The 12929-nt window shown below is 39.2% G+C and overlaps 1 protein-coding gene across 1 annotated transcript in view; it reads left to right on the top strand.

Moving 5' to 3' along the window:
• The window catches only part of LOC138076148 (S-adenosyl-L-methionine-dependent tRNA 4-demethylwyosine synthase TYW1), a 140268-nt gene that overhangs the window by 37454 nt on the left and 89885 nt on the right, over positions 1-12929 (top strand). Inside the window, exons 10-11 of the mRNA XM_068968376.1 lie at positions 2166-2284; positions 7703-7812. Coding sequence (XP_068824477.1) covers positions 2166-2284; positions 7703-7812 — 229 coding nt within the window. The remainder of the gene's footprint in view (positions 1-2165; positions 2285-7702; positions 7813-12929) is intronic.

Genomic DNA, 12929 nt, shown 5'->3' with positions numbered 1-12929 from the left:
GAACCTTTAGTTGAGGCATGCAAGCTCTTGGTTGCAGCATGTGGGATCTAGTTCCCTGACCAGGGATTGAACCTGGGCCCCCTGCACTGGGAGCTTGGAGTCTTAGCCACTGGGCCACCAGGGAAGTCCTGAAACAAAAATTTTAACACCATGTGATACTCAGGACAATGATATATAATTTAAAAAAGGAAATTAAAGGGATCTGAATGGAAGTGATATTTCCACATTTCACTTGAAGCTGGTAAAATTTTTTTACTAGTAGACTTGGTGGGTCATGTATGTATATTTTCATACTCAGAACAACCACTACAAACACTATCTCAGTGAAAGTCACTCAGTTGTGTCCGACTCTTGCGACCCCATGGACTGTAGCCCGCCAGGCTCCTCTGTCCATGGGATTCTCCAGGCAAGAATAGAGTGGGTTGCCATTTCCTTCTCCAGGGGATCTTCCCAACCCAGGAATCAAACCCGAGTCTCCAGCATTGCAGGCAGATTGTTTACCGACTGTGCTTTGAGGAAAGGGCTATGAGGAAAGCCCACAAACACTATACATAGAGATAAAATCAAAAATCAAAAATAAAGATGGAATCCTAAAAATGTTTAAGTAATGTGCAGGAAATCAAAAGAATAGCAGGAATGAGAATCAGAGGGAATAAGCAGGAAACAAATAATAAAATGGTAGGCTATTTTAGTGCATAAGTAATTACTTCAAATGTAAATATTCTAAATATATCAATCAAATGATGAAGATTGGCAGAGTGGTTCTTGCTTACTTGCCATTTCCTCCAGCTAGCCCCTCCATGGGTAGGGGCTCTGTCGTCTTGGTCATTGTACATTCAACACACGGTGTGCTTGAAGTACATTAACTGATGATTGGTAAATAATGAATGAAACGCGCAGGTCTTCAACTTTGTTTCTCCATTGCCATAGTATTTAGTGGTAATTACTCTGTAACTTTTGCATATGGTGGACATTTTAGTTTTCAGGGCTACTTTGGAAGATGTGAATATTTTGTTTGCCTTCTTGAATATTTTCTTGGGAACTTGGAAGAGCATTTGTAGAAACACTTATCCTGAACAGTATTTTCCCTTCACTCCTTTTTTTTTTTTTTAAGTGAAAGGATTAAGTGAAACGGACGGGGACCTCTTTTATAGGACAAAAGAGACTTTTTGGTCAACTGACATAGTAACAAGCTGGCAGATTTTATGTGGGCAGCACTGTAATATCATTACACTGATATATAGGTACACTGACCCATATGTATAAAGGCTTGCCAGCTGTGTTTCCTCGTTCATTGTTCCTATTGTTAATTCCATAGTATTTCAGTCACTTAGCTCAAAATCTGTTATCTTTGATAACTTCCTGTTTGTCCCTCTAATTGGGACCATACCTCTTTAGTTCCCTTTGCCTTTCCTCCACCAGTGTTAGAGCAAAGTCACCAGGTCCTTTCTTGCATAACCTCCTTACAGGTTTCACTTTTTCTTGAATCAAGTCCATCTAACACAGAGCTCCTGGAAGGATCTTTCTAACGGTTACCGCAAGAAGCTCCATGGTGTCTTGTGATCCCAACCCTGAGTTGATCTGCAGTATTTCTTCAAGTTACCATTCTTATGGTGGTTTTATATTGTATTCTTTTCTGGAATAGTCTATTTCTTGTATACATGCTGCGTGTCCCCTCAACAGTCTCAACTCCCCTCTATGTTCAAATTCTACCATTGGGTTGACATAGAACGTGCTCCAGGTTTCATTCCCTTACTCACCCTCCTTATTCAATACGGAGATAACTCTATACAGGTGAATGCTACTTCCCCCTTTTCTGGGAGCCTTATTTCTCCTTTGGCATTATATGTTATTGTATTAATATTTGAGGCAGGTGAATGGATTTGAAAATGAAAGTATCCATGGTCCTCCCTGTGGAGCTTTCAAAATTAATGAATCATAGGTTTATCTCATTAGGGTTTAGAAAATCCAGAGCATTATCAAAACCCAAACACCATCAAAACAATCCAATGCTATAATGTTAGTTTTCTGTCTCATGCAGATACTGGTAAGGGATATTTATACTCCTGAAACACTTGGTTTCTTCTTTAAAACGATGCCCTGGTATTTTGTTTCCTTGCTTTGAGGATCTTATTCAAATGATCGTTTGTTTTTTATGTTCACAGTCCATGCTCCGAGGGAGAGGAGGTTGCTATAAACATACATTCTATGGCATTGAAAGCCATCGTTGCATGGAAACTACCCCGAGCTTGGCATGTGCAAATAAATGTGTCTTCTGTTGGCGGTAAGTAAAAATGAATGGGCATGGTGATCAAATATGTAACATTGTGCTGAGGCTGAAAAATCCTAGGAGTTTATTATGTTCTCTGTTAACCTGTTCTTTCCTATTTTGATAGTGGTGTCCTTAGCTATTCAGTGGTGTAGATTGATTTAGATTGAAAAATCTCTACTTTTCTCTAACTCACTGTATCTGTTTATGTAGCTAATTCAGTTGATTGTATTTTAGGTTCTCATTATTTCATCCTTTTTTTAAAAAAAGTTTCACTGAATCATAAAAGTAATCTAGACTTACATAGAAAATTTTAAAAACCATTAAAAATTATAAAGAAAAGCAACAATTCAAGCATCCAGGGAAAACACTTTTAATGCTTCGTAGTATTTCCTTTCTGTTTTTTTTCTCCCAAAGTGTTTCATTTTTAAAAATACAGCTGAGAGTATTTTCTACTTTCTGTTTTATATCCTGCTTTTATTTTTTAAATATAAGACTCTTTCTCTGTCATTAGAATTTTATATACATAAGCTTTTTATTTTGAAACAATTTTAGTTTACAGAAGATTCCAAAGAAAATTTCCAGCTTCTCTTAATGTTCAGACCTTATGTAACTATGGAACAACTTTCAAAATCAAGAAATTAACGTTGATGCAGTATTATTAATCAAATTGGAAACTGACTTTCATTGGTTTTCCCACCAGATTCAATTCAGGATCCTACATCAAATTTAGGTTTTAGGTGTCATGTCTCTTTCAGTTCAGTTCAGTTCAGTTCAGTTCGGTTCAGTCGCTCAGTCGTGTCCAACTCTTTGCGACCCCATGAATTGCAGCACACCAGGCCTCCCTGTTCATCACCATCTCCTGGAGTTCACTCACACTCATGTCCATCGAGTCCGTGATGCCATCTAGCCATCTCATCCTCAGTCGTCCCCTTCTCCTCCTGCCCCCAATCCCTCCCAGCATCAAAGTCTTCTCCAATGAGTCAACTCTTCGCATGAGGTGGCCAAAGTACTGGAGTTTCAGCTTTAGCATCATTCCTTCCAAAGAAATCCCAGGGCTGATCTCCTTCAGAATGGACTGGTTAGATCTCCTTACAGTCCAAGGGACTCTCAAGAGTCTTCTCCAACACCACAGTTCAAAAGCATCAATTCTTTGGCACTCAGCCTTCTTCACAGTCCAACTCTCACATCCGTACATGACCACAGGAAAAACCATAGCCTTGACTAGATGGACCTTAGTCGGCAAAGTAATGTCTCTGCTTTGGAATATACTATCTAGGTTGGTCATAACTTTTCTTCCAAGGAGTAAGCGTCTTTTAATTTCATGGCTGCAATCACCATCTGCAGTGATTTTGCAGCCCAAAAAAATAAAGTCTGACACTGTTTCCACTGTTTCCCCATCTATTTCCCATGAAGTGATGGGACCGGATGCCAAGATCTTCGTTTTCTGAATGTTGAGCTTTAAGCCAACTTTTTCACTCTCCTCTTTCACTTTTATCAAGAGGCTTTTTAGTTCCTCTTCACTTTCTGCCATAAGGGTGGTGTCATCTGCATATCTGAGGTTATTGATATTTCTCCTGGCAGTCTTGATTCCAGCTTGTGCTTCCTCCAGCCCAGCGTTTCTCATGATGTACTCTGCATAGAAGTTAAATAAGCAGGGTGACAATATACAGCCTTGATGTACTCCTTTTCCTATTTGGAACCATTCTGTTGTTCCATGTCCAGTTCTAACTGTTGCTTCCTGACCTGCATACAGATTTCTCAAGAGGCAGGTTAGGTAGTCTGGTATTCCCATCTCTCTCAGAATTTTCCACAGTTTATTGTGATCCACAGAGTCAAAGGCTTTGGCATAGTCAATAAAGCAGAAATAGATGTTTTTCTGGAACTCTCTTGCTTTTTCAATGAGCCAGCAGATGTTGGCAATTTGATCTCTGGTTCGTCTGCCTTTTCTAAACCCAGCTTGAACATCAGGGAGTTCACAGTTCACGTATTGCTGAAGCCTGGCTTGGAGAATTTTGAGCCTTACTTTACTAGCATGTGAGATGAGTGCAATTGTGCGGTAGTTTGTGCATTCTTTGGCATTTCCTTTCTTTGGGATTGGAATGAAAACGAACGTTTTCCAGTCCTGTGGCCACTGCTGTTTTTTCCAAATTTGCTGGCATATTGAGTGCAGCACTTTCACAGCATCATCTTTCAGGATTTGAAACAGCTCAACTGAAATTCCATCACCTCCACTAGCTTTGTTCGTAGTGATGCTTTCTAAGGCCCACTTGACTTCACATCCAGGATGTCTGGCTCTAGATGAGTGATCATGCCATCGTGATTATCTGGGTTGTGGAGATCTTTTTTGTACAATTCTTTTGTGTATTCTTGCCACCTCTTCTTGATATCTTCTGCTTCTGTTAGGTCCATACCATTTCTGTCCTTTATCGAGCCCATCTTTGCATGAAATGTTCCCTTGGTATCTCTAATTTTCTCAAAGAGATCTCTAGTCTTTCCCATTCTGTTGTTTTCTTCTATTTCTTTGCATTGATCGCTGAAGAAGACTTTCTTGTCTCTTCTTGCTATTCTCTGGAACTCTGCATTCAGATGCTTATATCTTTCCTTTTCTCCTTTGCTTTTCACTTCTCTTCTTTTCACAGCTATTTGTAAGGCCTCCCCAGACAGCCATTTTGCCTTTTTGCATTTCTTTTCCATGGGGATGGTCTTGATCCCTGTCTCCTGTACAATGTCACGAACCTCATTCCATAGTTCATCAGGCACTCTATCTATCAGATCTAGGCCCTTAAATCTATTTTTCACTTCCACTGTATAATCATAAGGGATTTGATTTAGGTCATACCTGAATGGTCTAGCGGTTTTCCCTACTTTCTTCAATTTGAGTCTGAATTTGGTAATAAGGAGTTCATGATCTGAGCCACAGTCAGCTCCTGGTCTTGTTTTTGTTGACTGTATAGAGCTTCTCCATCTTTGGCTGCAAAGAATATAATCAGTCTGATTTTGGTGTTGACCATCTGGTGATGTCCATGTGTAGAGTCTTCTCTTTTAGTTATCTCCAATTCTTTAGTCTTTCTTTGTCTATCATGACCTTTACACTTTTGAAGAGTATTAGTTAGGTATATTTGGATTTTGGGACAAAACCCCACAGAAGTGATGTAACCTCTCAGCATATCATATTAGGGAGTACTTCGAACTTTTATTATGGATATGTTTTGAACAAAAATAGAGTGAATAGTATAATGAATCTCTGTGTATATTTGTTAACACGTTTCCAGTCATGGTCCATTTACCTACCCTAGTTCTCACTATTTCGATGCAAATCTCAGCCATAATTGTTTTATCTTATACCTACTTTGATTGACAGATATTATTTTTAAAAAAAGGCCTAAAAAAAAGAATCTAGTATCATCATCCCATCAAAAGTTCTTTAACATGGTTTCCCTTTTCTAGTTATCTAGGGATATAGTAAAAAAACAAAAACAAAAACTGAAAAATGTCTTTTCAGACATTCTGTTAAATCATTGATTCTCAACTGGGGCAAAATTTCTATTTTTCATCCCGAGGGGAAACTTAGGGCATTTAACTATGTCTGGAGACATTTTCGATTGTTCTAATGGAGGGAGGTGCTATTGGCATCTAGTGGGTAGGGGCCAGGGATGCTCTTACACACCCTATAACACATAGGACAGCCCTTCACAGCAAAGAGTTATTGAGTTCAAAATGTCAGTTGTGCTGAGGTTGAAAAGTCCTGTGTGCAGTGGTCTCGGGATTTGTAGCGTAAGAGCTTCACAGCAGGGTATTTGCTATTTCTATTATAGTTTTTGGCTGCTGTTGGCATAAATTTTACTTTTATGTAAGCTGTAAACACAGTATATCAGTACTGTCTTTCAGTTGTACTGTCAGTTGTTTTTAGAGTAATTAAAAGGAAAATAAACTTTATTTTTCCATATTTTTTTCTTTTTTCAGCACTTATCATTTCTTTGAGTAATCTAAGTTACTATCTGGTATCTATTTCTTTTGCCTGAATGATTCCCTTTAATGTATTCTGTAGTACAGATTTGCCAACAAGGAAAACTCTCAGATTTTTGTCTGCAAAAGTCTTTCTTACTCCATTTTTGGAAAGATATTTGCACTGGGTATAGAATTCTGAGTTGACAAGTTTATTTCCTTTAAGCATTCTTTCAGGGGTCATTATAGTTTCATCTGGCTTACTTGTTTTCTGATGAGTTGTCAGAAGTAATACAAATCTGTGTCCTTAAGTAATGCGCCCTTTTTCTCTTACTTGAAGATTTTCTGATTTTCTTTTGTTTTCATTAGCTTAGATACTGTATTTTCACACTGTCTTCAAATATTCTGGTTGTTCTGCAAGCTTCTTGGATCTGTGGTTAATTGTTTCTCATTAACTTCGGGAAATTGTTGGCTGTAATTTTTCTACATCTTTTTCTACTTTATTTTGTGTTTCCCTTCTGGGATTTTAATTATTACACTTTGGCTCTGGGATTCCAATTATGTATATTTTGGACCTTTTGATAATTGTCCCACAGCTCTTGGATGCTGTGTCTTTTTTTTCCCCCATGTAAAATTTTATGTGTGTTTTAGTTGGCTTATTTGTCCTCTCCAAGTTTTCTTTTTTTTTTTTTTTTTTTTACTCTTTCCTTAGCTTTTGTAGTTTACTGTTGAGCCGGTGGAAGTCCCATTTTTTTCATGTTTAGTATTTCTATTTGATTATAATTTTCATCTCTGTGCTGAATTTACCGATTTGGTCTTGCATGTTGTTTATCTCTTTCTTTTAGGACTTGTAACATACAGTAATCATAGTTCTAAAAATATAACCTGTCAGATACCTTCACCCCTTATGTCAGAAGAGTTTGATTCTGTTGATTGCTTTGTCTGTTGGAAATGTATTGTTTTCTTGCTGTTTTTGCATGCCTCTTATTTTTTTTTTGAAGTCCAACATTGTTAGAGACTGAGATGAATGTTTTTTTTGTGTGGAAATTGGCACCCCTTTCCTTTCTGGTGTCCTTTAGAGATACCTTGAGTGTTGCCTGAGGTTTGCTGCAGGTTTTTCCCTCCATGTCTGATCCATCCTAAGCTTTAGGTCTTCCCATTGCCTCTCAGAGAGAGTCTTGAAACAATATTGTACTGGTGGTCATTGCTGGATGCTTATTAGCCTGGTGGTGTGTGGCTGAGAGAGAGGGGTACATGTTTTGTATTGTTCTGATTAAGCCTCAGTCTTGGCCAAGCATTTCCCTTGTCCATCTATCTGTCTCTCCCAGATGTCATGACTCAAAATAAATTGTAAAATATAGCTATAGATAGCTGAACTTTTAGGGGAAAACCAACTTGGATTTTATAATTATATGGACTCTCGTAGCGGGTGACTAGCTGAGATTTAACAGAGTTCTAAAGAACTTTTGCCTCTTTTTTTCCTAGGCACCACACTAATCCAGTGGGTACTGAATGGCGGTGGAAGATGGACCAGCCTGAAATGATCTTGAAGGAAGCCATTGAAAACCATCAGAACATGATCAAGCAGTTTAAAGGTATTTATCTTCCCTCTACAAAGGAATGCTAATAGCCTGAATTAAATTGGCAGAGGAATTGCCTCCTTTGGCAGAATGTTGTCCCTGCTGGCAAATTCTCGTGTAGGAAATAGAAAACTTTGTAGAAATACTATATATACTTTGGCCTTTGTAGTTTTCACTGATAACTTTATATATATCATATGATGGGAGAACTAAAAAATTAATTCAAAGCTTAGCTATTTTTAATACAGTGCACTCAGCTTATAAATTTTGGCTGGGAATGTATCATCATTCCTCCTAAAAACTTTTGCTATTGTTCTGTGTTGGATACAAAGCAACCTTGTGATTCGACTGATAATTTTAGATCATTCAACTAATAAGTAATACCAGTTAGATAGTATTAGGAAGGCATTTTTGAATAAATGCTGTACAAAAAAGGAGGGTTAATTTTAATCAGATTTCCTCCACATGATCCACAGTGATGTATAGAATTCTGCTACTCAGTTTCTAGAATTTCCTGATCTAGCTGTGTGTCACAGTGCAAGGTATCTGACTCTATTGGAGATGGCTGGTTCTTAAGCTTTAGTGTGCATCAGAATTGATCATTAAAATAGTGATTCCCGATCTCCTTCCCCAGGGATTGATTCAGAAAGTCTGAGGGAGGGAGCTAGAATGTACATCACTTACACATTTTCTGGTAACCTTGATGTTGAACTGGGAACTATACTGTGAGACCCACCACTGTAGATAGATATGGAGGACGGGTATTGGGTTGACCAGAAAGTTCTTTGGGCTTTCCCGTAGCAGCTTAAGGAAAAACCTGAAGAAACTTTTTGGCCAACCCCAAAAAATAATGGCTTTTAAAAGACAACGGCAGGTGATCGACTGAAATGTGTTAGGTTCCCTGTTAAATGTGCGTGCCTCTGTCTCCACCCACCACTTGTCAGTCCTGTCTCCTTTATTCTCCTTTCCTTTCATATACAACAAAAAAAGTGAATTCCAGCCAAGGTGGGTTTGGCATCAGCACTCTTGCATCGTAAATGGGAGTCTTTATAAACCCCAGTAATTAGCATTTTGAAGATCAGATAGTCCTTTCATGCAGAGAAGATCGTTCTGCCAGGTCACTGCTTCTTGAGATCACACTGTTTCTGATGTTTTTCCTTCACCAAGCAGTTCTCCAGGTCTCAGTAGACACTGCCTGGGTGTTCGACAAATGTAATTCAGTCCTGGCACTGTCTGGAGATAACATCAGACCCGCAGGTTAGGGGTTCAGTCCTGTAAGATTGTGCCCCACTTCAGATGCCATTGGAAAGCCTGGGATGTTACCTGTGTTTCTGATTGGCTGTAAATTGGAAGTTCCCACAACCTCCTCAGATTCTTAGTTTGTTAGAGTGGCTCGCAGAACAGAAAAGCATCTACTTATGTTTACCAGTTGCTATAAAGGATATTATAGAGACCACAGGTGAACAGGCAGATGGAGAAGTATAGGGTCGGTCTTGGAAGGGTCCTGAGGCCAGGAGCTTCTGTCCCTTTGGAACTGGGGTGCACCACCCTCCTGGCGCATGGATACATCCACCAACCCAGAAGCTCATCAAATCATGTTCAAAGGTTTTTATAGAGCTTAATTTGTCAGTTCCCTTTCCCTTTCTCACCAGTCCATGGGTATGATTGAAAATTCTAATCCTTTGAACACTTGGTCTTTATGGTGACCAGCCCCATCCTGAGGCTATTTAGGAGTCCTACCCTATGTCACCCCATTTGCATAAATGTACTTAGGTGTACTTAAAAGGGGCTCCTTATTTATTTTTTGGCTGCGCTGCCTGGCATATGGGATCTTAGTTCCCTGACCAGGCATTGTGTCCCCTGCAGTTGAAGCATGGAGTCTTAACCACTGGACCTCTAGGGAAGTCCCGAAAGGGATCTTTGTGAATGACAAAAGGTACTCCCACCACTCAGGAAATCCCAGGGGTTATAGGAGCTTTGTGCCAGGAACCAGAGCAAAAACCAAATCTATTTCTTGTTTTTTACCATGGTATTTCTTACTACTATTCTACTTCCTAGGAGAAATTGGGAAAGTAATGCAAATAATGATTCAAGAGCAATAATAATTTATAAAGGTATTTTTATAAAAGTAATTTATAAATTTATATTGTCTTTATGAGTTTTCTAAGGAAAATTGCCCTATACATATATGTGTGCATATATATATGTGCCAACTTGTACATCAGAGATGCTAATAAATATTTTAACATTTCATCTTGGTTTTTAGTCTCAAGAATTTTTTTTTTTTTTTGGAAACAAGTCATTTTCTCTTATTTGGAAAAAACAGTGTCTCTTACCAGCCTTTTGGAAAATTAAATGAAAGTGTGTAGTGAAAAACACTATAGTAAATCTCCACATCAGGAATTTACTAGCTTTTCTTAGACTCTTTGTTGATTTAGTTAATATTATCGATCGTTGACCCTCAAATAAACCATATGCCTTTTAAGTAAATTTCAAGGCGAAGTCTTACTTTCTTTTGGATATTTAGTTACTAGTCAGAGTTCTCCAGAGAAAGAGTCACCAGGATGCTGTGTGGGTGTGTTTAGAGGGAGAGAGAGAGATTGATAGAGTGAGATTGGCTTAAAGAATTGGATCATGGAATTGTACAGGCTTGGTCAATCAAAAAGATAAAAATAATCTGATGGAGTAGACCAGCAGGCTAGAGATTTAAGGAAGAGTTGCAGTTCAAATCCAGAGGCTGTCTGCTTGCAGAATTCCTTCTTGCTTGAGGGCTGTCAGCCTTTATTCTTTAAGGCTTTCAGTTGATTTGATGAGGCTCATCCACATTATAAAGGGCAGTCTGCTTTACCCAAAGTCCACTGACCTAAATGTTAGTTTCATCCAGAAGACATCTTCACCATCCAACATCCGGAATAACATTTGACCAAACTGGGCACCATGGCCCAGTCAAGTTGACATGTAAAATTAGCCATCCTAGATAGTCATATCAGAAGCAGGCAAACACCAGTAATTTTACCTTTCTAGTGTAATCAGTATGTTTTTATTTCATGCTTAAAGAAGCAGTTGAATCCTTAAATAATGGGGTGATGGCCGAGGATGTGTGTTTCCTGGACATCTAGGAAGCTCCCTGAATAAACTGTGTGCCAGGCAGTTTGTATGGGTGAAAGCAGCCCTGAGCAGTAGACATGCATTTTTCCATCTCGAGATGTCCTTGATACAGAGTGACAACCTGAGTTTTGATAGTGATTTTTCTGACAGGAGCATTTTTGTAAATGCACTTTAAATGGAAATAAGAGATGAATAAATCATGAGGCTGCCTTTCTTAACGTTAATAACATATGTTAGGTGAGCTCGGTGAGCACGTAGTCTTTGTTGTCTGCCTAGCTTGTTGGAGGGTTTGTCCTGTGCAGGAAGGTGTCCCTGGTTAGTAACCTTGTGCTTGCTTTAATCAGTAGGCATCTCAGACGGTTTGTCTTCAGGTACCTGTGGCATAAGATACAAAGTGTTTTAAAGTATATATATTGTCTTGCAGGGGAAGGACAGATACAAGATTGCAGGGAGAAAGAACAGAGCATGTCTGTGAATAAGTGAATCCTGAGTAGGGGTGAGAATGCTAAGAGGGTGGGAGTGACCCCCGAAATACAGCAGCTGCCATTCATTCACCCTTAAAAACAGCTTTTATAGAGTATCTTCCTTGCCCTTGTAATTCTCACAAAGGATGCTTTTTGCATACCGTAATTAATTGCCTTGACAAAATGTTACCATGTCAGCAAAACATCTCTTTATTTAATCAACAATAAATTTTCTCGAAAGGTTTTCAAATTGGAACTGGTTGATACTTGTATACTGACACTCTTCGGAATACGGAAATCAGTTTTTCTTTACAGTAGTAGAAAACAAGTGTATTTTTGAAGGTGTGGTGGGCAGTAGATAGGTCTGCACATGGGCTGAAAGGAGCTCTGATTCATTATATTTTCACTAAGAATGAGAACTCCCTTCAGTTCAGTTAAGTCACTCAGTCATGTCCAACTCTTTGCGACCCCATGAATCGCAGCATGCCAGGCCTCCCTGTCCATCACCAACTCTTGGAGCTCACTCAAGCTCACATCAATCGAGTCAGTGATGCCATCCAGCCATCTCATCCTCGGTTGTCCCCTTCTCCTCCTGCCTCCAATCCCTCCCAGCATTAGAGTCTTTTCCAGAGTCAACTCTTCACATGAGGTGGCCAAAGTACTGGAGTTTCAGCTTCAGCATCATTCCCTCCAAAGAAATCCCAGGGCTGATCTCCTTCAGAATGGACTGGTTGGATCTCCTTGCAGTCCAAGGGACCCTCAAGAGTCTTCTCCAACACCACAGTTCAAAAGCATCAATTCTTCGGTGCTCAGCTTTCCTCACAGACTAACTCTCACATCCATACATGACCACTGGAAAAACCATAGCCTTGACTAGACGGACCTTTGTTTGGAAAGTAATGTCTCTGCTTTTGAATATACTATCTAGGTTGGTCATAACTTTCCTTCCAAGGAGAAAGCGTCTTTTAATTTCATGGCTGCAATCACCATCTGCAGTGACTTTGGTGCCCCCCAAAGTAAAGTCTGCCACTGTTCCCATTATTTCCCCATCTGTTTGCCATGAAGTGATGGGACCAGATGCCATGATCTTAGTTTTTGAATGTTGAGTTTTAAGTCAACTTTTTCACTCTATTTCACTTTTATCAAGAGGCTCTTTATTTCTTTTTCACTTTCTGCCATAAGGGTGGTGTCATCTGCATTTCTGAGGTTACTGATATTTCTCCTGGAAATCTTGATTCCAGCTTATGCTTCATCCAGCCCAGCATTTCTCATGATGTACATATAAATTAAATAAGCAGGGTGACAATATATAATCTTGACGTACTCCTTCCTGATTTGGAACCAGTGTGTTGTTCCATGTCCAGTTCTAACTGTTGCTTCTTGACCTGCATACAGATTTCTCAGGAAGCACTTAAGGTAGTCTGGTATTCCCATCTCTTTCAGAATTTTCCACAGTTTGTTGTGATCTACACAGTGAAAGGCTTTGGCATGGTCAGTGAAGCAAAAGTAGATGTTTTTCTGGAACTCTTTGCTTTTTCAATGATCCAGCGGATGTTGGCA

This window comes from Capricornis sumatraensis, chromosome 3 (assembly GCF_032405125.1).
Source record: "Capricornis sumatraensis isolate serow.1 chromosome 3, serow.2, whole genome shotgun sequence".
Classification (NCBI taxonomy): Eukaryota; Metazoa; Chordata; class Mammalia; order Artiodactyla; family Bovidae; genus Capricornis; species Capricornis sumatraensis.
The sequence above is the reverse complement of the archived record's forward strand: the minus strand, read 5'-3'. Positions and strand labels throughout refer to the sequence as shown.